At 43.1% G+C, this 23,360-nt stretch overlaps 1 protein-coding gene across 1 annotated transcript in view; it reads right to left on the bottom strand.

Moving 5' to 3' along the window:
* The window catches only part of LOC141148598 (uncharacterized), an 82,631-nt gene that overhangs the window by 5,783 nt on the left and 53,488 nt on the right, over window positions 1-23,360 (bottom strand). Inside the window, exons 9-13 of the mRNA XM_073636197.1 lie at window positions 18,898-19,242; window positions 15,629-15,925; window positions 13,031-13,369; window positions 10,270-10,569; window positions 5,687-6,031 (exon numbers count right to left, since the gene is read on the bottom strand). Coding sequence (XP_073492298.1) covers window positions 5,687-6,031; window positions 10,270-10,569; window positions 13,031-13,369; window positions 15,629-15,925; window positions 18,898-19,242 — 1,626 coding nt within the window. The remainder of the gene's footprint in view (window positions 1-5,686; window positions 6,032-10,269; window positions 10,570-13,030; window positions 13,370-15,628; window positions 15,926-18,897; window positions 19,243-23,360) is intronic.

The raw sequence follows: 23,360 nt of genomic DNA, 5'->3' as shown, positions 1-23,360 counted from the left end.
GATCCGCTTTGTAGGGTTCAAGCGATTGAACACTTATGTCAATTTCTTTGCTAATCTCCTCTAATTGTAACTGCTCTTCATCCACTATCATTTTGAGAATAGCTAGGCCACGCTCCAGACAGCTTTGTTTCCAAAGTTGGAGGGATCTGTGAGTATGCAGATGTCCTGCTGGGGTTACTCTTTCCCTCAATCCTCTTGGAATTATCCTGTGTTCAATATGCGATTTCAGTGAGGAGATGTCCCACTTCCTATTTAAAAATTTAATTGTGAGTTTTTTGTGATTTTTTTAATAGTTGTTTTAGGGTATCATCTCCCCCACTGTATATCGCAGTCGTATCGCAGGAAAATGCTGACTGTATTTCCAGGTCTATCTCTTCATTCAATAGGTATGCCATAGCTTATCTGAATGATAGAGGGGATCAATTGTTACCCACAATGTCCTTAATTGATACCAGCTATAAATATATATAAGAATTTTCTGGGGGTATGCTCAAAGTGCCCCTCAATGTGTATATTAAAAGTGGACTTGGGAGATATGGGTAAGTGGATAGGGAGAGGAGCCCCTTGGAAGGGAAGTATAATCCCACTATATTCCAAATAATCAAAGAAAAAAAGAAGAAAAACAAAAGGGGATTCTCAACTGCTCCTAAATACCGATCCGATAATCCCCCTTTAGAACATACTGGCCATATCTTGGCCTGAACCTGTAATGGGGATTTCTAAACGGTTCCACCATCTAAACCAAGTATCTCAGATGATAGATAGCAATCCAGAGACACTAGGATTTAGTAGTCCTCTGAGTTATAATTAAATCCAAAAGAAAAACGTGACAAGCACAAAGGAACTCTTCTATGAGGACAATTCAGTGATATAGGTACAAATCTTTATTAAAGACTATCCAAAAGGAAAATTCCATATATAAATGACTGTTAAACTACAACCCTATTCCCAGTACACATTAAAAGACCTAAAGTCTGGAGGAGGAAAAGGTGGCCACCATTTTCTAAATCACCTCATACAACTCTCATTCTCACACGCTCACATACACCAATAGATATTGATTGGTCATACAATCTGTTTGGATTGAAGGTGAAGTCATCAGGTGATCAATGGAATTTAGTCAATCATGATAACTGGCATAGTCTTCTAGTGACTGACATATCCAATCACCAATATTTTAACCACAGATGTAACAATCTTATAGATATTGTAAAGTGCAGGTGTGGTGTAGCATTTCCTTTTCTTTTCAGTAATACCAGCTTGTGACAATTGCAGCCTCCGTTTCACACTGTGAATATTGTCTATTCAGAATGATTCAGTAGTTAATAGCACAGTCACTGAAGCATGACAGCTAGACGATACAAAATGAAATTGAAACTGACTTTACCATATGCTGGAGTTGCACGGCAAGCAGTGTGTCATGAGAAGCAGCGGGGGAATCCCAGTACAGGAACCAACTTTCAGAAGAGATCTGTACAATCTGTTAGTAGCTGTCTCTGATGCTGGAAACAGGGATCCCACTTGCTAGACACAGTGCAGCTTCCTGCTTTCACGATGCTTGCTGTAATCAGCTGTCCATGCCTGCTGGACCATGAGTCAGCCGTAATATGCACCTTACCACTGACCGCCCTCCCCAACGAGGCCAAGACATTGCCTTCCACATGTCGGTAGAGAGCCGGAATGGCCTTCCGAGAAAAAAAATTGGCTTTTGGGAACCTGCCACTGAGGTACCGCACATTCCACAAATTCTCAAAAGGGGGCAGAGTCTACCAGCTGAAAAGGCAGCAGTTGGAGTGCTAGCAATTTAGCCAAACTAGCATTCAGCCGCTGAGCATGTGGATGGCTGGGACTGAATTTCTTTTGCCGGTTTAGCAATGGGGTAGGGAAACTTGCCTGCTATAAATCGGATGTTGGTGTACCGCTAGCAGATTGCCCGCAAGTGCTTGGGACACCTAATTCTACACCTTCATTCCTCTCAGTGCAGGTCCCTGAGAGGACTGAAGTTATAGTTATAGTTGGAGATCCCAGCTGATGAGGAGCAAGGAGAGGTCCGCCTTGTTCTTTGGTATGGGTCTTTTAAGTACTGTTGCCAACGGACTGCATGGGAGCTCGACACATGTCTGGTCAGGCATGTGGTGCCCAAGCGGCTGCTGTTTTGGTCACGCTTGATACGCTTCAGATGTATGTTGCAAACAGCAATGGTGCGATCTGCTGCACACATCTCAAAAAAGGCCCACACCAAAGAACTTTGGAAAAATGTACAGAGTCAGCAGCGCCCTGCGCATACAGAGCTCTGCAGTGTGATGCAGTCGGTTGCCTGCCCTTAAGCTGGCCCCTGGGGGGCATCCTGCCTCATTGGAGATGTGCCTCCTCCTCCTCCTCTCTTCTATCTGGCACCCACGTAGAGTCAGTGACCTCATCATTCCCTCCCTCCTCGCCACTAGAGCAAACCTGGCAGTATGCTGCAGCTGGGGGAACATGACTGCCAGTTTCTTGTCCTTCTTGGGCACCCCCTCTCTCTGGGCTCACGTTACTGCCTTCATCCTCAACCTGGGTACCATCATCAGAGCCTTCAAAACACTGCGCATCCTCCAGCAGCATGTACCCTACACTGTGGTCAAACAGTTCGGGGGACTCCTCAAGGCATGAGGGTGGGGCTAGGGAAGGAGCGACTAATGACATTGAGCCGATGGAAGAGGCTGCATTGGCAGACAAAGTACCCTGAGCCTGGGTGACAGACGATGAGGAGGATGAGGACGGCTTGGTCATCCACTCTACCAACTCTTCTGCATGTTGTGGCTCAACACGGCCAGCTGCCGAAACAAAGGACAAGCGTGCCCCACAGCCACGTGCTGAGGATGCACCGTGTCCACGACCAGCACTGTTGGCTGTAGACACAGAGCCTGCTTGCCTTCTTTTAGAGGCCTGTCTGCCCCTCCTTGGTGGCCTTCCAGACATACTGTACAATTAGAATAGCAAAACAACGCCTGAAATTTACTAAAAACAGTACACCAGGAATGGCCTACAGTCAGATATAGGCTTGGCTAGACTATATATATATATATATATATACACAAGCCTGTATATATATATATATATATATATATATATATATATATACATACAAGCCTATATATATATATATGTATATATATATATATATTAAATGAACTGCAGCTTACTGAGTCACCTGCCTGAAAGTGTCTTTGAACACATACTCCAGGAATGGCCTACTGTCAGGTATAGGCTTGGCTGGACTACAATGCAGTGGATAAATATTTTATGAACTGCACCTCACTGAATCACCTGCCTGGAAGTGTCTTAGAACACGTACTCCAGGAATGCCCTACTGTCAGGTATAGGCTTGGCTAGACTATATATACACAAGCCTGTATATATATATATATATATATATATATATATATATATATATATTAAATGAACTGCAGCTCAATGAGTCACCTGCCTGAAAGTGTCTTAGAACACGTACTCCAGGAATGGCCTACAGTCAGGTATAGGACTATATATATACAAGCCTGTATGTATGTGTATATATGTGTGTATATATATATATATATATATATGAAATACACTGCAGCTAACTGAATCAACTGGCTGCCTGAAGTATATTAGAAATAGAAACAGTACAGCAGGAATGGTCTGCAGTAAGATCTAGCTAAACTGGATCAACTGCCTGCCTGAAGTAGATTAGAAACAGTACAGCATGAATGGTCTGCAGTGAGATCTAGCTAAACTGGATCAACTGCCTGCCTGAAGTAGATTAGAAACAGTACAGCAGGAACGGTCTGCAGTGAGATCTAGCTAAACTGGATCAACTGCCTGCCTGAAGTAGATTGGAAATAGTACAGCAGGAACGGTCTGCAGTGAGATCTAGCTAACTGAATAAACTGCCTGCTCAAAGTAAATTAAATGACACACTTTCTCTCTCTCTCTCTATAACACCAGCAACACACTACACAGGGCCGACGTGCAGGTGGCCTTATATAGTGTGTGGCGTGTACTTAACCCCCTGAGCCATAATTGGTCAAAGGCACCCTGCCTTCGGAAGGAAGGAACACGCAGGGGACCCCTTTCTTTGAGTGATCATCTACCCCCTATTTTTCTCTGAATGCTGCTTACCTTACAGCAGTAAGGTAAGAAGATAGCACACCTGCAGGTGTCATTTACACCGAAGATTCACAGCACTGAAGTCACAGTGCCACCTATTGATGCTAGATAGCACCTTTCGCTCTGCACTCTGCACTTTTTTGTGGTTGGAAGATCTTATTTCTTCCAGATTGTGATTTATCTGCACCATTTGCACTTCCATTATTCACATGGACTATTTTTGAATTGTTTTCATTTATCTATGCATTGTGTACTTTTACACATCAGCACCTGAAAGTTTCATATTTTTCCATATTTATTCACTACAGTCACTTTATCTGCATTTGTTTGCACTTATATTGATCACCTTTGAATTGTTTTTACTGTTCATTTATGCACTGTGTACTTTTACACATTATTATCTGAAGGTTTATTATTTGTATTTGATATTAAGTCACAGATTAGCATTGTATTCATTTTATTTACGTTGGAGCGCAACACCATCTATTGATTTTTTTTTTATACTCTGCTGTGGGTAGTGTTTGAACCCTCACGGTGGCTGCTGAACCATAGATCACCTTACATCAGATCCCATAGTAGCGCAGGAATACCCACTTTTCCAATAACCCTTAATAGCACTCCCACACACTGAAAAACACAGTTCGGTCTCCTGAACGTTTAAAAAAAAAAAAGGTGCAGGGAACTTTTTCTTGCAGGTAACGCAGGCACAGCCGCCCATCCAAATGAATCGGCGACTGTGCCCATGCAAACGCGGAATGCAGAGCTACTCCAATCTGAACCAGAGCCAATGGACCTGTGATAGGCACTTATCAAAAGTGCCAACTGTGCCCATCATTTCTGCCTCTCTCCTTTTATTCATAGAAGCTATACTATTAAAAATTCTGAGACCCGCCTCCCACACATGAAAGCCAGCAAGATGCTGTGGCCGCATATACTGAACGTGGTGGTGCAGAAGGCCTCAGCCACGGCTTCTCTGTCCCTCCTCCTCTCCTGGTGTCCTGGTTGCCAGCTCTTGTTACCAGCTCTTCTGGAGACAGGCGGCCCCAGCCCATCGGGCAAATGCCCAGTGTGCCCTATGTCCAGTTTTTGCTGAAAAAAAAGTACTGCACGCTGTACTTTTTTCAGCATGGTGATGTGAACAGGATGGTGGGGCATTTTGCCTCATTTATGTACTGTACTGGGACTGCACTGGGCAAGTCTGCCCATCGCAGCTAATACATTTGGTGCAAACAGGTCCTTCTTCTACAGTAATACTTACAGGTTTCTTCTCTACACCCATCCTGTGGCTAGATATTGAAGGAGAAGTATCACCATAATGAGCTAATCTCTATGCCCTCTCCTCCTATCAGCACACTCCTTGTCACCACATGATCTGATTGGTTCCTGGTATTACTAATCTTTGCTGTGCAGAGACTGCAAGGGGTCGATACCAGGCCACTTGCAGGTACTACTGCCCCCAAATAAAATAAATGTAATGATGTATTAATGAATACAAAGTTGTATTGATTTTGTTGTTTATATCTGAATTGAGTTCAGCTTTAAATAAAAGGCAACTTACCTGTTATAAATAGTGGTTCGGTGATTCTCTCTATAGGACATTCCAGACTGTGGTGACCCACTTTACACATGAACATAACCCCATGGTGAGAGGAGGATGGGATGAATTGTACGGAGGTGGTACAGGAGTATCCAGAATCAGAGTATTGTGGTGGTGAAATTGTTATGGTGTAGGCTTTCCTCTGTTTCACCTCTATATATTCCTCCTGATTCTTCTCCTTCACAAACCACTTCAGAGTCAGTATACTGGGGAAGTACTTAGATATATCACACTGCACCTTCACCGATTGGCCTATTAATAGAACTGGATGGGAGATTTCTGTCACTTCAGGATGCCATGGAAAATCTGAAAACGAAAGACCCAGAAAATAATCAAATAATTAGGCTACATACCACCAAATACCCAAATTCAAACTTACCCTGGAAGACAATGTAGCACTACCCCAACTGGGTTCCCCACTCCTCCACAACCAGGCAACAAGCATTTCTGCACTTTCATCTGGACACAAGGAACAGTCTTTGAGCTTGGTTTTAGTTGTTTATTAGAAGTAATAACTTAGATGGGTATTAGGAATTATGGGATGCCCAACTTGGTTGCAACAAAACCAGGGACAACTTCCTCCCTAAGTACAAGCTCCAGAACTGTTCTCCTCCTAAATACTGACTGTCAATAATGATGATCAAAGATGCAAAAGCTCCTTAAGGACTAGAAACTCTCATGCCGCATACACACGAGCGGACTTTACAGCAGATTTTGCCCGGCGGACGGGATTTGGACGGACAATTCGATCGTGTGTGGGCTCCAGCGGACTTTGTTTTCTCAAAAGTTGGACGGACTTAGATTTGAAACATGTTTTAAATTAATCCGTCGAAATTGAGTCCGGTCAAAAAGTCAGCCGTCTGTATGCTAGTTCGACGGACAAAAAGCCACGCTAGGGCAGCTATTGGCTACTGGCTATGAACTTCCTTGTTTTAGTCCGGTCGTACGTCATCACGTACGAATTCGACGGACTTTGGTGGATTGTGTGTAGGCAAGTCCGTTCATTCAGAAAGTCCGTCGTATAGTACGTAGAAAAGTCCGCCGGGCAAAGTCCGCCGGGCAAAGTCTGCCGTAAAGTCCGCTCGTGTGTACGCGGCATTAGTCTCTTTAAAAGTAGCACAATGCATAATGAAGTATCTCCAACTCCACTGTAGACACTGATCCATGCTCTACTGCCTACAGGAACTACCAGCCCACCCATCTGCTCCGAAAATCTCCCGGGGCAAGGGAAAGGAAAGATTAAACACAACCCTGTCTTCCAGAAAAGCTTGCTACATGTGGCAGTCTCTCCCCTTGTAAGTTCCTTAGTGTGCTGATGTACTTACAATGTCCTCCTTGCACCTGCTGCTTCTTACCCTGTTTCCCCGAAAATAAGACCTAGCGTGATTGTCGGTGATGGCTGCAATATAAGCCCTACCCCCCAAATAAGCCCTACTCTATTTCCCTGAAAATAAGCCCTACCCTGAAAATAAGACCTACAAGGACTTTAACTAGGACTTATTTGGGGGGTAGGGCTTATATTGCAGCCGTCACTGACAATCACACTAGGTCTTATTTTCGGGGAAACAGGGTAGTTAACATTCCTTTCAAACCACAATGCTGTCAGGATCCTCCGAAGCCAGCACGAGGCAGAGCCCCCGAGATCAGAAGATCCCCTCTAAGGTCATTGAGTCTCTTCAGCACTCCAATTGTCCACCCAACCCCTCTGCTGGCATGACTCATCCACATTTAAGGGCTGGCTCAGCCACCATGCCAGGCCTACTGCCTGGGGATTGGTTAAGTTCCCCAAAGTATGCAGATCAACCCTCCTGGCTTCCGCCCACTAACTTCTAGAAATTTCTCTAAACTCCTAGAACTTGGTGTAAGCCTTACCTGCAGTAAACTTGTGACCCAATTAAGACTCACAAGTTAATAAGGAACTGCAGTCTGCTCACATAATTTGTAATAAAAACAGCTTTGCCATTCTGAAGCTTCCCTCCAACCACTTTGCATTTTATTTTATATATACTGTGATTCTGTACTTGCCAAATAAGCTGCAGAAATCTCCCTCCACTCAGTTTTTTCACCTTAATGCATCCTCTGTGTGCGAATGGGGCAATATTGAATGTTCTCTGCACATCGAATGTGTTAATGAGTAAAATCCCATATTATGGCCACTAGGGGGACCTGAACAGCATACTTTTTTCTATGATAGAGTATGATAATGGACCAAGTAAAACCCTGCAAAGTGATGTACTAGGATTACCTGGTGCAAAGGCAAACAATACCCCGGACTAGTAGGTCAAGGGTGTGGGGTCAGCAAAAAACAAAAACAAAACACAAAAACCTCATCCAATGTTCAAGTGGAGTTTTCAGAGTCCATATGACACTTTTTACAGCATCACACTTTTTCTAATGTTAGCAATCTCTCTTCCAAATGAGATCTGAAAACTTTCCCACCAATATCATGTAAATTAAAAAATAAAAAAACACAGGAGAAAAAGTGCCACTGTCTAAGTGTAGTATGTATGGAATATTGTAAACATATTGTTTACATATATATAAAATTCAATTCTGCGCTTACCCAAAATATAATGTAATTGGAGTGTGAGTGCTGCTACTCGAGAATCTAAATGCCAATTCAAACAATATATACAAAAATAAGTGCGCAATCACAAATTGTAACCAAATTTAAAAAGGAAATAATCCACATGAAAATAAATAAGTGTCCACTATAGTGATTAATTGTGACTCCAGAAAAAAACAAATGTCCATAGGTGCCTTAATATGGAATCTTGAAAGCTTCAAGTTTTTATGCGGTGTGTACGATGTATAACAAAGGGGGTTATTTACGAAAGGCAAATCCACTTTGCACTACAAGTTCAAACTACAAGTGCAAAGTGCACTTGAAATTGCACTGAAAGCGCACTTGGAAGTGCAGTCGCTGTTAATCTGAGGGGTAGATCTGAAACGAGGGGAAGCTCTGCTGATTTTATTATCCAATCATCTGCAAGCTAAAATGCTGTTTTTTATTTTCCTTGCATGACCCCTTCAGATCTACAGTGACTGCATTTCCAAGTGCACTTTCAGTGCAATTTCAGGTGCACTTTGCACTTGTAGTGCAAAGTGGATTTGTCTTTAATAAATAACCCCCAAAGCCTCTTACCATAAGAGATATCTTTTTTTTACCAAAGACATGTAGCAGAATACATTTAAGCATAAATATATGAAGACTTTTTTCTTTTATTGGATATGTTTTATAGAAGAAAGTGAAAGATGTTTTTTTTTTCAAATTGTTCAGTCTTTTTTCGTTTATATAATGAAAAATAAAAAACCCACTGGTGATAAAATATCAGTTAAAGTAGCGCAGTGCTGAATAGCAATAAATGCTCTGGTCATGAAGGGGGTAAAACTGTCCGGAGCTTAAGTGGTTAAATTACCATGTATAAAAAGGAAACAAATGCACTCACATATAATCAAATCGAAAGCTGCAGTAATAAAATTGTGCCAGCAGGTGTTGGGGTCCTAGGTCCCAATAGACAACCGCACTTCAGGTGTAGAATGCTGGTATGAGCCCCTCTAGTGGCCAGATGACACAGGCAACAACACAGGTACATAGTAATCAAGAAGAACCAGCTTGGATAAATTGTATAGACACAAGAGGTCTCCACTAAGGACCACAGCGAAGCCACCAGCAGCCGTGATGACATCATACATAAAGGGAAGGCGGGTCATCCTGTTGAGTACTTATTGAAATGAATCCAAGTACTTATATATAAGGGCATTACTTTTTTTTCTTTTTTTGTTGATTTTCCATACATACTACACATAGAGAGTGGCCATAATGCAGTATTTTCCCCATTTACACATTCGATCTGTAGAGAATATAGCTTGAGAAGATGCAGTTTCGATGGATGAACAATTAAGCAACTTTTTTAGAAATAATCTATGTGATCTATGTAATATGTTGTTCTATTTTCCATTTTCTGTTTTAGCTAGTAAATATGGAGGTGTGTAAAATAAACATTTCCATTTTAACTTAATTTGTAACCACAGACCACTTTTTATGCTCCAAGAATTATAATTTCTGCACTACGCTTAAAGCCCAACTTCGCATTAAAAAAGAAAATGCAGCTCAGTGCGGATAACCATAAAAAAGTAGCAGTGGCTGCAATACTCACCTCCTCTTTAGCTTTTTCCCCTGCAGTAAGACTTCTCCGCCTCTTGATGTCACTAGTGTTTTGGGTTGAATGACACCCAGCATCATTCAATCCACTTCCTGTGAGACCAGGCTGTCATGGGCACACCTTCTGACACAAGCCTGGGCTCACAGTACTCCTGGATGTCATTTTATGAACACCATGCTATTCAGCGGTAAGAACCACCCACCCATGTGGAGGAAGAACTGGTCTATGCTGGATTCATCTATTTCAAATTTTTGTTTGTTCTCCATAAAATTATGATGTGGTCTCCTTATTGGCTCTTGATGATACACCACTACCCTTGCAACAGAACATGGCATTACATTCACAATGAGATAACTGAAATCACATAGCAGTATTTACCTGCATCTCTTATACACACTTTTCTGGACTCGGGATCAGTCATACTATCATGCTTCCAGGTCACTGTGATTGTAGGATCTGGATGTGTCATATGCTCCTGAGGAACTTTGCATTTACTTGTCACATTAAATGTTTCAGCATTGTTCTCATAATCATCCTCTTTTGTCAGTGATCGTCTACAACTGCAGCTCCATTCAATTTCTATGGATTTTGGATAAAATCTATGCAGATGGAGAATCAAGATGGCTTCTCTTCTATTTGTTAGAAACCACTGTATAGGATTCTGATATATTGGGCGAGCTAGACAAAAAACAAGTTTGTTACATATTATGAGTAATTTGTAGTTTCATGTATGGAGCTAAACATATTGGGAGTAAACATATATAATATATCAATTAGCAATGGCTTTGGAGATAATGGTGGAGGAGAATTCTATTTGTAGTTGGCCCCTTTGAAGACATCCTAACAACACAGTATCTTGTTAACAGTCTAAAAATATAAGGTACCTTAAAAAATTATATTTTGTGAATTTTGTGAGGTTGTGAATTTAAAGCAGCCACTGTGTATCAAGACAGTCCAGGAAGGGTTGAAAGAACAATCAAAAATAAATAAAACACGGAGGTATCCACTGTCCACTAAAAGAGTCACCAGGGAATGTGCATCCGCCACCCAGAGGGGAAAGTAAACACGCTAACCCGAATGTGTGGACTCTACTGTCAGCGGCAAAGAGTCAAACATGCATAGAGTTTCCCCAGTTGAAGTCTTTGTGGACGAAACACATCGGGTCATTCTGAGACCTCTCCCAGTTTTTGCACTGTTTGGATTTCCATGTGATCACGCCTGTTTGTATTGATATACATATGACGTCAGACTTGATGTAAGTTTTCTACCTTTTAAATACATTTGTGAGTATTGCTTTTACACTATGCGGAGGCCTTCTGTTTTTTATGAATTATGGAGTCCAAGATCTAACTCGGGGGCTGGAAGTTGTTTAATGCTGCGGTGACAGTTCCTCAGTGACTGCTTTCCGGATCATCACCCACTGGTTCCATCTCTATGCGTTTTTGACTCCTTGCCGCTGGCAGTAGAGTCCACGCATTCTGGTAAGCGTGTTTACCCTCCCCTCTGGGTGGCAGATGCACATTTCCTGGTGACTCTTTTAGTGGACAGTGGATAACTCCGTGAACTTGGTGAACTTTTGGCGGTAATGATGTTAGGGAAGAATGACAGTGTCCAAAATCTCCAAACGACAACTCTCCAACTTCAACACCTATTTGACCAAAGTATTGAAGAGAACATATTTAATCTGGAAGCTCACTGGCTGTGATGAGGCAACTCACATGAAACCAGGCTACTCTCCAATGGATAACCAGAATGTGACTCAAAGTATACACAGCCAGGAGGAGCACCAAACCAAATGACAAAAGAGTGCAAACTGTTTTAATGGTTCACAGCAAGATCATATAAAACAGCCAATGTGTTTTTGAGGCCAAACCATTACCCATGTTTATTAGGGTTTGAAATCAAGTCAGAGCTTAAGTGGAGTCAAAAACAAGCTTTGTTAAACTGATCTGTATCAGATAGAACTAGATGGATCAGGAGAATCCATGCAAAGGTGTGCTAGTAGTGGCAGTACTATTTAATGCTTAGTGTTACCGCCACTACCACTGGCACATCTTTGTACTGATTCTTCTGATCTATCCTATTCTGACTGATAGAGGTCAATTTAATTTAGCCTATTTTAAAAAAACACTTAAAGCAGTAGTAAACTATAATAAAAAAAATGAACCCCTCCAGGGTAATATTATAATGTGCAAGTATGTACCCCATACTAGTGCATTATGACCTTAAAATGAAGCCCTGCAGTGTCGCGCTATCACAGCTGCCGGGGCTTCCATTTTCACCTGGTCTTCCTTCTGGGTTTGTAGGCTTTAGCTGTTTGAATGGCCGAACTGTGATGACATCACTGTCAGGCATGTGCACAGGAGTCACAGCCAGCAGCAAAGAGCTCTGAATGGAGGACACCAGTCCATTCAGAGTGCAGTGTGCATGCACCAATGATGTCACCGCTGCTACTAAAGTAAATAACTCCTAAATGGTGCAAGTTTAGAAGATATTTACTGTAGCTACAGGTAATGCTTATTATAGGCTTACCTTTGAGTATAAATCAAAAAGAGGACTTTACTACCACTTTACGGTCTGACTTGATTTCCAGCCCTGATGAAAATGAAGTTGCTTCGCCTCCGGAACGCATTGGCTTTTTTATGAGATCTGCAAACCATTAAAGCATTTTAAACTCTTTTACTTGTGGCTTGGTGTTCCTCCTGGCTGTGGATACTATCTAAAATCTACCCTCATTATAGTAATAGGCTATTAGGTTATCTGGCATCAACTTTCAATCTCTTCATGCTTTTTTTTTAAAGGCGATCATTTAATTTTTGCATAAAGACGCAGAGTACAATAGGTACAGTTGAGTTTGAAGGCTCATTGCAATGTACAAAAACATAGAAAAGGGGCCCAACATTGCACTACAAATATTGGCATAGCATGACCAAAAGTACAAACAAAACAAAGAAAAAGAATCAACATACACACAGCAACACACACAATACTTTCATGGATAGCATTTCTGTTTTTCCAGACTCATCAAATACATTAAAAAAATCTAAAAAATATATATAAAAATATGAAGGACAAAGATGTCACTTTGCCAGTTGACCATGGCTTCCCCCAATGCACTGTATGCCAAAAAGAAACTCACCACCGTCATGTAATGGTCTTGTACTTTTTTCTATGGGTGTCCCCAGGCTGGGGTGAGCCACTCGGCAGATGAACTCTGACTCCTGGTCATCTGGAAGTGTTGGGGTGATCAGTAAACTTGTTGTACAGCTGTATGTGTTATCTGGTTGTACCTGAGCCCTGGATGTATCTTGTCTAGATTTTGGAAGAGGGGTCAGTTTTCCATTCTTCTCTTTCTTATGCCAAGTCACAGTGAGCTCACTTGGAAAATACCGAGAGATTTTAAACTGCAGCTTGGCCTCGGTGTTCTCAAGTAATGGTGGTTCGACTATTTTCTCTATCACAGGGCGCCAGGGAAGATCTGTAAATCAAACCACATGAATTAAACATTGATTGGCTTTGTAAAGTTGATGTAGAGTTGCATGATATGCATATCTGCTTGGGAGCTGCTAGTCCATAGTCCACCTCAGGAGAGAGCAAGAGAGGGTGGCTATGTTCCTTCATACAGGGGGACCATGGAGTACAAATGTAGCCACCCTCTAACAGGAAGTCAGATCACAGCAGCAAAAATTAAACAAAGGAATTTGGAGATTTGGAGGAGGCTGAGAGCAACAGAAGACTTTTCTGAGAATAGAATACATACTTGGATAGATTTAAGTGTCAGTTTAAGCCATTGGCTACCAGGTAATACTTTAAGCTAAATTAAAGCAGACCTTAAGTCTTACCTTTTTTCCTGCCAGTAAATACCTTGTACAGCCCACTTCCTGTTTCTTGTCTGGTCATTAGCCTAGGCTTATGACATCATGCACAGCTCTCTCTCTCTCACTCTGGTGAAAGTTTGCCAGGAAGGGAGGGGGGACGAGTCATAAGAGGGCCAATGAGAGCTGCAGGGCTGGAGGTGTGTGTCTGTGTAATTCCAGGAGGTGAACAGGCAGCAGCTTTAGCTGCCCACAGTTAAAATGTGTCAGGGTTGGGCTCAGCCCTTCCTTCTCTGAGCTGGCCGCTCAGCTGTCGGCTAATTGCCAGCTCCCATCTCTTTTCAGTTACCCAGCTGTTGTTGATTCTGCTTGTCAGTCCTGCCTACTCAAAGCCGTCCAGCTTACTTCATCTCTGCCTTCACTTTTGTCAACATCACAGAGACTTTCTCCTGCGTTCCTGTTGAAGACTTGCTCGGCTGATGTCCCTTCTGGCTTCTCATCCTGCTTGCTGTACTACTACGTTTATCTCTGGCTCTCTGACATTGGCTTGGCTGACTACCCGATCTGGTTACTGAACTCTGGCTTGTTTTGACTACGCTTACTCTGTTTACCTTTTTATTATTATTATTAAACAAGTGTGATTTAACTATACTTCTGTCTCGGTCTGATTCCTGGTTCCTGATAAAATGGCTGCAGCCAGACTTAGTGGAGGATGATTTCTGCATCAAATTTGGCAAGTACATAATCATAGTATATATGAAATTATATGCAAAGTGGTTGGAGGGAAGCTTCAGAATGGCAAAGATGTTTTTATTACAAATTATGTGAGCAGACTGCAGTTTCTCTTTAAAGTGGTTGTAAACCCTTCCATATACCCAGTGAAATGACTGGCCTCAGATGATACAGGAAGAGTAAACAAATCCTCCAACATAAGTTGTTTATCTGCAGTCTTCTCTTCTCTACACCTGTTCAAAGTCCAGAATATATAAAGCTTGTCTCAGCTGTCAGAAAAAAAGGAGGTAGAAAGCTGAGATTACACACTGCAGAGCTCAGTGAGGAGAGCTCTGAGAGCTGATTGGAGGGAAGGGACACCCCCCTTCACACAGCACACAGGAACAGAGCTGAGCTGGCAGGTGATGTGGCAAGTGACAATCTGCATCTGGTGCCAAGCGACGGTGGCAAGTGACACACTCAGGGCTCCCACTGATTCTGCTTTATGGTGAGTTGAACTATTTCATTTTATATAACAATGTAATAATAGAAATAATGCGCTTTAATCATCCTGACACCATAACAACCATGATTGGAGCGCCAACACCAGCCATTTGCCTTAAAAACAATTGCCCACAAAAAAAATGTTTTTTTTGGCAGTGCCCCTCCCAAGACTAGACTCTGGATCCCCCCTGGCAGCGCTACAAGTGAATTAAAAAAAGAAAGGAAAAACATGCCAATTGTTTATGATACACAGGCCTTTGGCATATTAAAGAAGACGTAAGCTTCTTCTGCTGACATGTACCTATAGATAAGCCTATAATAAAGGCTAACCTAGAGGTAGTGAAAATATCTCCTAAACGTGTACTGTTTAGGAGATATTTAGTATAGATGCAGCCAGTGACATCACTGGCGCATGCGTCCGACCAATCACAGCGCCTGAGTCCACTAGCCATGAAGAAACTCCAGGAAAAATGTCAGCCACCTCAGCGGTGTGCGGGCGCAAGTGAGAGAGCATTGTTCTAAGGTAAGTATTTCATAATGAGCTAGTATGTGATGCATACTAGCTCATTATGCCTTTGTCTTACAGGTTTTTTTTTTTTTGTTTAAACAGGGTTTACAACCTCTTTAAATATCACCCAATTAGGGTTTACCTCTACATTTTAATATACAATATAGTCCACTTATTATATGTTTATAAATTGCAGTACCTGCTATAGACAGATCTCGGTATCCGGCCTCCTTCAGTGAGTCGTGTGTCCAGGTCACCCTCACCGAGGACATGAAATATTTCCAGGGAACGGTACATTCACTTATGGCATCGAATGTTTCCTCATTGTCAGTCTCAATGATTTTCTTGATTGATGGTAACGTTCTAGTATGGTGTTCTGTACAGCTCCATGTTATGTTAATATTTTGGGGGTAAAACTTCTTTAAACTCAGAGAACAGAGAACTTGGTCTGATCCGAGGAGAGTGAATTTTACATCTTTTGTCTCCTGTGGGGGTACTGGAAGGAAATAAAATTAACAACAGAGATTGGTGTCTGTCCGTATAATCTATCTATCTATCTATCTATCTATCTATCTATCTATCTATCTATCTATCTATCTATCTATCTATCTATCTATCTATCTATCTATCTATCTAATCTCTGCTGCAGATGAGGTGTAACTCTTTTTGAGAATAAAATCAATAACCTCTGGGTGATCAGTGTATATTATAAAGGAATTGATCAAACAATGCAGGCCCCTAACATTTTCTGTTCTGAAGAAATAGCTTGCTTCACCATGTCCCTTACAGACTTAGTGGTGTCGGGGGGGGGGGGGCAGAGGGGGCCATGGCCCCACAAGCATTATACTGTGCCTCCCAAATTAAAACACCTTTTTTTGGGTAAGGATGCTGATGCCGGGTGTCGACCCCCCCCCTCACACATTCCATAAGCCTCTGCTGCCACACAGGACACAGGCACTGAAACTAAAAGGCTCTGTGAAGAGACACAGTCAGAGCTGCATCTGTGGGGGATTTCCACCCCCCCTTCTCCTCCTCGAGCAGTTCTCATTCACCGGACCCGGCAATGCCTGCTCCTATTGGCCACATTCAGGGCCAATGGGAAACTGCCAGAGGATTATAGGACATGTAGTCCAGCGGGCCCAGGACGATTCCCTGAGAGTGGACAGCAGCCCCCAGCATGCTGAGCGGGAGGGGGAAGCGGGGGAGGGGAGAGAGGACCGGGAAAGGATTAGAGGGACCATGAGGCCTGTCGGGTGGAAGGATCCAGAGAGAAAGTGCCAGTGATTCTATTATATATCCCCCAAAATAAGAACTTACCTCCAGGTGGGGGGGTGGGCGATGGGGATGGGGAGACCAGGGATGAAGGCTTCCATTAAGGGACAGGACCTTATTACTGGTGTGACTGTGAAACCCCTCCACCTGGCTGCTCCACCCTGTCCCCTCCACCTGGCTGCGTCCAACCTGTCCTCCGCTCCACTTGGCTGCATCCACCCTGTCCTCCCCTCCACTTGGCTGCATCCACCCTGTCCTCCCCCTCCATCTGGCTGCATCCACCCTGTCCTCCCCCTCTATCTGGCTGCATCAGCCCTATTCTCCCCTCCACCCTTTCCTCCCCCTCCACCTGGCTGCATCCACCCTATCCTCCCCTCCACTAGGCTGCATCCACCCTGTCCTCCCCTCCACTTGGCTGCATCCACACTGTCCTCCCCCTCCATCTGGCTGCATCCGCCCTGTCCTCCCCCTCCATCTGACTGCATCTGCCCTGTCCTCCCCCTCCATCTGGCTGCATCCGCCCTGTCCTCCCCCTCCATCTGGCTGCGTCCATAGACACACACGGCATGGCTCGGCCCCACTCCCACACCCTCCTTATAGGATTTATATGACATCAGCAGGAGTCAATGGCTCCTGCTGCTGCTTCTGTGTCTTTTGAGAAGAGGAACAGAGAACAGCGCCTCTACAGGGGGGCACAGTGCTGGATCGAGAGAGGGATCATGTAGGTATATAGGGGGGTGAGGGGGCGAGACAATTTCTGCGACAATTTTTTTACCTTAATGCAAGGAATACCTTAAGGTAAAAAATGTCTTGTCTTTAGAACCAATTTAATCTTCTAATGAAGGAAGCTGCAGTGTCTGCATCACGTTGGTAGTGAGATGGGGGTAGGCTGCACAAGTGCAGTGGTGAGAAGGAGAGTACAGGAGCCGTGGTGGAACATGGAGTACAGGTGTGGTGGGTGCATGCATGGAGGGTGGTGAGAGAAGGGGGAGTGCAGATGTAGTAGTTGGTAAGAGGAATGGGGGTTGCAGGAGCACTGGATGCTGAGAGAAGGGAGCTGGCAGATGTAGTTGGTGCTAAGAGAAGGGGGTGTAGAATCAGTGACTAGAAGGAAAATGGGGGCTTGCAGGCAAGCTGGTTGTTGAGAGAAGGGAGATTGCAGACATGGTGAGCTACAGCCATAGTAGGTGCTGAAAAAGAGAGAGATGGCAGGTGCAACATGGTGGGGGGAATTGCAGGCTCTGTGCTCGGTTTGAGAAGTGGGGGCTCCGGTATTGTGGATGATGAGCGAATGGGGTGGGGGGATGCTGCAGGTGCATTGAGTGCTAATGGAGGGAGGGCTGCAGGGATGGAGGTAATCTAAAAGGAGTGGGGGTGTAAGGCAGTAAGTGTTGAAAGAAAGAGGGGTGTGGGATCATCAGGTGGTGAGAGAAGGGGGCCTGTGGGTGCGGTTCAGGAGGACAATTTGTTTGAGTACAGTGGGGGGTCAGTCTAAGAATGCATGGAGGTTTGGGGTTATAGTGTGTGTGGTGATGGCCGAAATTATAGGAGGGGGGTGGGGGGTTTGGGTGATAGTTTAAGCATAGGAAAGGGGTTGGGGCTGGCTGGCATTGCATGGGTGTTGGGTAATGGTGGGGATGGCTGCCATTTTAGGAAGAAGAGGGGGTTAGATGATAGTGGGGGTGTGTGAGCTGGCTGACATTTCAGAAGGTAAGGGGTTTTAGGTGATAGTGGGGGGTGATGGTGGGGGGGGGGAGCTGGCTGACATTGCAGAAGGGGGGGGGATGTAGCATTCTCTTGAGCTGTATCTCTCCACGGTGACGGATTCTGTGCAGGAAATGAAACTGTGCTGAGAAAAAAAAAATACTGTAGCTTTTATATTATTAGGATCTTAGTGCAGACTTCAGATAAAATCAGTCAGCCAATCACAAAAGCAGCTCCTTGTATTTTATTTCTACCTTTCCCAGTCTGGGCCCTGCTGTACATGGGACTGCAAGAGGCCAATATAGTAAGATTCTGGTATTTTCACTGCTTCTACTTAATAAAAAATAAATATAATTATGTATTGAATCAAATAGAATATTGAATAGAGAGCTGTGTTCCTTTTGTCTTTTGTATCTGCACAGCGTTTAGCTTTATTATTGCTGATACAATGGCTAATTTGAAAGATACGTTTATTTCTGTTATAAAACTCACCATTTATGGTAGATGCTCCTGTTCTTCGTTCTATTGGGTGTTCCAGGCTGGGATGTTCCACTCTGCAGATAAATTCCAGATCCTCCTTGTCTGATATCGGTGTGAAGGATAAGGAAGGGGAGCACTGATAGGTGTTATCAGCCATTCTCTCATGTCTTATATCAGGTATATGGTACTTGGAAGATTTATTTATAAGAACAGATAAAGTTTTCCCTCTCTTTTCCAGCCAAGTCACTCTCAGGTTTCCCGGGAAATAACTGGAGATTTTACACGTCACTTTGGTCTCCTGACCGACTTGCAGAATGAGAGGGCTCATATCTTCAATTCTCGGACGCCATGGAAAATCTAAAACGTATTAACACAAAATCATACATTTCAGGTACACAGTTGTAAGTTTGTGTACAATGCAAAGTTCTGACCCACAATTACACCCTTGTGTATGGACTTTGTAGCTCTGTCTGTGCCAAGCCTAATATATATTCTATATACAGTCCTGTGCAGAAGTTAAAGGCAGGTGTGAAGAAATGTTGTAAAGTAAGAACGCCCTTAAACATATACATTTTAATTGTTTATTTTTATCACTTTACAAAATGCAAAGTGAGCGAACAGAAGAGAAATTTAAATCAAGTCAACATTTAGTGTGACCACCCTTTGGCTTCAGTTCAATTCATCAAGCTTATTTGAAGAAGCACAGAAAACAGGCAATGTTGGAAACCGTAGATGCAGTGGTCAGCCAAGGAAACTTATTTCAGCAGATGAAAGACACATCATGCTCACTTCCCTTCAATATCGGAAGATGTCCAGCAGTGCCATCAGCACAGAACTGGCGGAAACCAGTAAGACCCAGGTACACCCATCTACTGTCCGGAGAAGTCTGGCCAGAAGAGGTCTTCATAGAAGAGGATTTGGTCAGGGTCAGCGGTGTCCTCAATGCTGAGAAATACAGGCAGATACTTATCCATCATGCCATACCATCAGGGAAGTGTGTGGTTGGCCCCAAATTTATTCTGCAGCAGGACAACCACCCCAAACATACAGCCAATGACATTAAGGACTATCTTCAGTTTAAAGAAGAACAAGGAGTCCTGGAAGTGATGATTAGGCCCCCACAGAGCCCTGATCTCTACATCATTAAATCTGTCTGGGATTACATGAAGAGACAGAAGGATTTGAGGCAGCCTACAAAATTCCTTCAAAACTTAACTTGTGTGCAAGTGTACCTAGACAAATTGATGCCGGCTTGAAGGCAAAGAGAGGGGGGGGGGGCGGGTCACACCAAATATTGATTTGATTTGGATTTTCTTCTGTTTATTTACTTTTCATTTTGTTAATTGAAAAAAAAAAACTATTAACACAATTTCTGAAAGCATACTTTATTTATTTTTTCACACCTGACTAAAACCTTTACACAGTAGTGTATGTACTTTGCAGAAATCAACCACCAATCTGGCTGGCTCCCTCAATTCCTGGTGCCGTGTCTGCTTTTTTTATAACATTCTGCTACTTTGTATTACAGTCTGCCCAGTGGCGTCACTATAGAGGGGGCAGGGGGGGGCAATTGCCTCCACTAGCTTATTCCTCCCCCCTATATGCCCCCTCTGCTTTAGGCTGCTGGGCAGTGGCGAAACTACCAGGGTAGTCCAGCTGCTGCTACTTGCAAAGCTGCAGCCAATCCCTGTGAGTGTGCTGAGTACGCTCCTGCACCCGGCCGGCACAAGTTGTGTAATAACTACAGTCATTTACATGTCAGGTGGAGTGATCTGAGTCCGATAGGGATTCCTAGTCTCAGCCTGACGTCACGGATCAGGAGGAGGTCTTGAAGAGGAGAAGAGTGCTGCGGCTGTGACCTGAGGAGCATTCCTCTTGAAGTGAGTGAGCAGAGAGAGGATTATATAATTACTTTAGGCAACAGTGTGTCACGGTGTCTTAGTTATGTTAAATGAAGTGGCTACATTTTTTTGGGGTGGGTTAATTAATTTTCAATACTATTTGTTATATGCCGCATAGAGGGGGTTAATGTAATGCCACTGGTCACTAATGCATTAGTGACCAATGGCATTTAATTAACCCCTTTGTGCTGCATTAGTGGCTCCAGTGTCAGTGTTAATTGACCCCTGTATGCTGCAGCATGAAGTGGTTTGTAAACACTGACTCTGGTGCCACTAATGCAGCACAAAGGGATTCATTAACTCGGACCTTGGTGCCCTATGAGAGTCGGCTCCATGGAGGAAACCACAGGCTTGTCTCCCAGACCCTCCTTCCCATCATAAACAGATCTCAAATATATATTTGTATGCTAATTTAAAACAGTTTTTTGCTATTATTTATTAATATTTACTCTACAGTGCCTTGAAAAAGTATTCATACCCCTTGGCATGTTACAACCAAAAACGTAAATGCATTTTACTGGGTTTTATGTGCTAGACCAACACAAAGTGGCACATAATTGTGAAGTAGAAAAAAAAATTATAAATGGTTTTTAACATTTTTTACAAATAAATATGTGAAAAGTGTGGGGTGCATTTGTATTCAATACTTTGTAGAACCCCCTTTCTCTGCAATTACAGCTGCAAGTCTTTTTGGGGATGTCTCTACCAGCTTTGCACATCTAGAGAGGGACATTTTTGCCCATTCTTGTTTGCAAAATAGCTCAAGCTCTGTCAGATTGGATGGAAAGCATCTGTGACCAGCAATTTTCAGGTCTTGCCACAGATTCTCAATTGGATTTAGGTCTCGACTTTGACTGAGCCATTCTAACACATGAATATGCTTTGATCTAATCCATTCCATTGTAGCTCTGGCTGTATGTTTAGGGTTGTTGTCCTGCTGGAAGGTGAACCTCCTCCCCAGTCTCAAGTCTTTTGTAGACTCTAACAGGTTTTCTTCTTATGCCGCGTACACACGACCGCAATTTCCAGCAGAAAAGGTCTGATGGAATCATTCCGTCGGACATTCCGATCATGTGTGGGCTTCATCTAACTTTTTCTTTCTAAAATTCTGACGGACCTAGAAATAGAACAAGTTTCAAATCTTTCCGACGGAATCAGTTCCTATCAGGAAAACCGCTCGTCTGTATGCTATTCCGACGGACCAAAAACGACACAAGGGCAGCTATTGGCTACTGGCCATTGAACTTCCTTGTCTAGTCCGGTCGTACGTCATCACGTTCGAAACGATCGGACTTTGGTTTGATCGTGTGTAGGCAAGTCCATTTCATTGGAACACCATCGGAACTCTGTAAAAAAGTCCTTCGGAGTTCAGTCCAACGAGAAGTCCGCTAGTGTGTACGCGGCATTACAGGTTTTCTTCTAAGATTACCCTGTATTTGGCTCCATCCGTCTTCTTATCAACTGACCAGCTTCCCTGTCCCTGCTGAAAAAAAGCATCCCCACAACATGATGCTGCCACCACCATGGTGTGTTCAGGGAGATGTGCAGTGTTAGTTTTCCAAAAAGTGTAGCAAATAAGTCAGCGCTGTCCTTAAAATAGCAGCTAACACACCAAATTGGATAAATGGCAAAATAGGCGAAAACAAATAGTGTAGCGCTAAGAGATAATGTGACACAAAAATCAAAATAAGGGCAGTGAGCCCAAATAACACTCAAATATACAAAAACATAAATGTGTATATAGATAAATAAAAATAAATATAAATGATGAATGTCCACACAAGGAAAACTGATACTATTCGACAAAAATAGTTCAAGACTTCATATGAGTAAGTACAGAACTCCCTCGTGAGAAACTTCAATGTAAATGTCCCTTCAGAAAACCAGGATGTGTAGTTGAAGTGAGAAGAACCACCACCATATGAAAAGGAGGCTTACCGGAATGTTTGAACACGCAAGAACATGTATTTTGCGTGTCAAACAGACTTGTGTTGTGATACAATCAACAGGGATGGACACGGGAACCCTTCAGTAGCCTGGAACGGAGACTCCCAATTTTCATCAAGGTGGAGATATGTAAACAGGTGTATCTCATGCAGGACAATACTCAGAGATCCATAGATGTATTGGAAATGGTTAGGTGAGAAAAAACAAAGGGGGGCCACATAGTGTCATTCCGTTGAGTAAAAAATGGTAAATTTTAATGAGAGTAAGAAAACTCACATTTTTGCAGATAAAAACAGCTCTTGTATAAAATCAAATGGTGGCAGTGGAGACCTTCCCGACGCGTTTCATCTCCAAGGACATCGTCTGGGGTGTTCCAATACATCTATGGATCTCTGAGTATTGTCCTACATGAGATACACCTGTTTACATATCTCCACCTTGATGAAAATCGGGAGTCTCCGTTCCAGGCTACTGACAGTTCCAGTGTCCATCCCTGTTGGTTGTATCACAACACAAGTCTGTTTGACACGCAGAATATATGTTCTTGCGTGTTCAAACATTCCGGTAAGCCTCCTTTTCATATGGTGGTGGTTCTTCTCACTTCAACTACACATCCCAGTGTTAGTT

Source organism: Aquarana catesbeiana, linkage group LG06 (genome assembly GCF_042186555.1).
Source record: "Aquarana catesbeiana isolate 2022-GZ linkage group LG06, ASM4218655v1, whole genome shotgun sequence".
NCBI lineage: Eukaryota > Metazoa > Chordata > Amphibia > Anura > Ranidae > Aquarana > Aquarana catesbeiana.
This window is presented reverse-complemented; position numbering and strand designations above follow the sequence as displayed.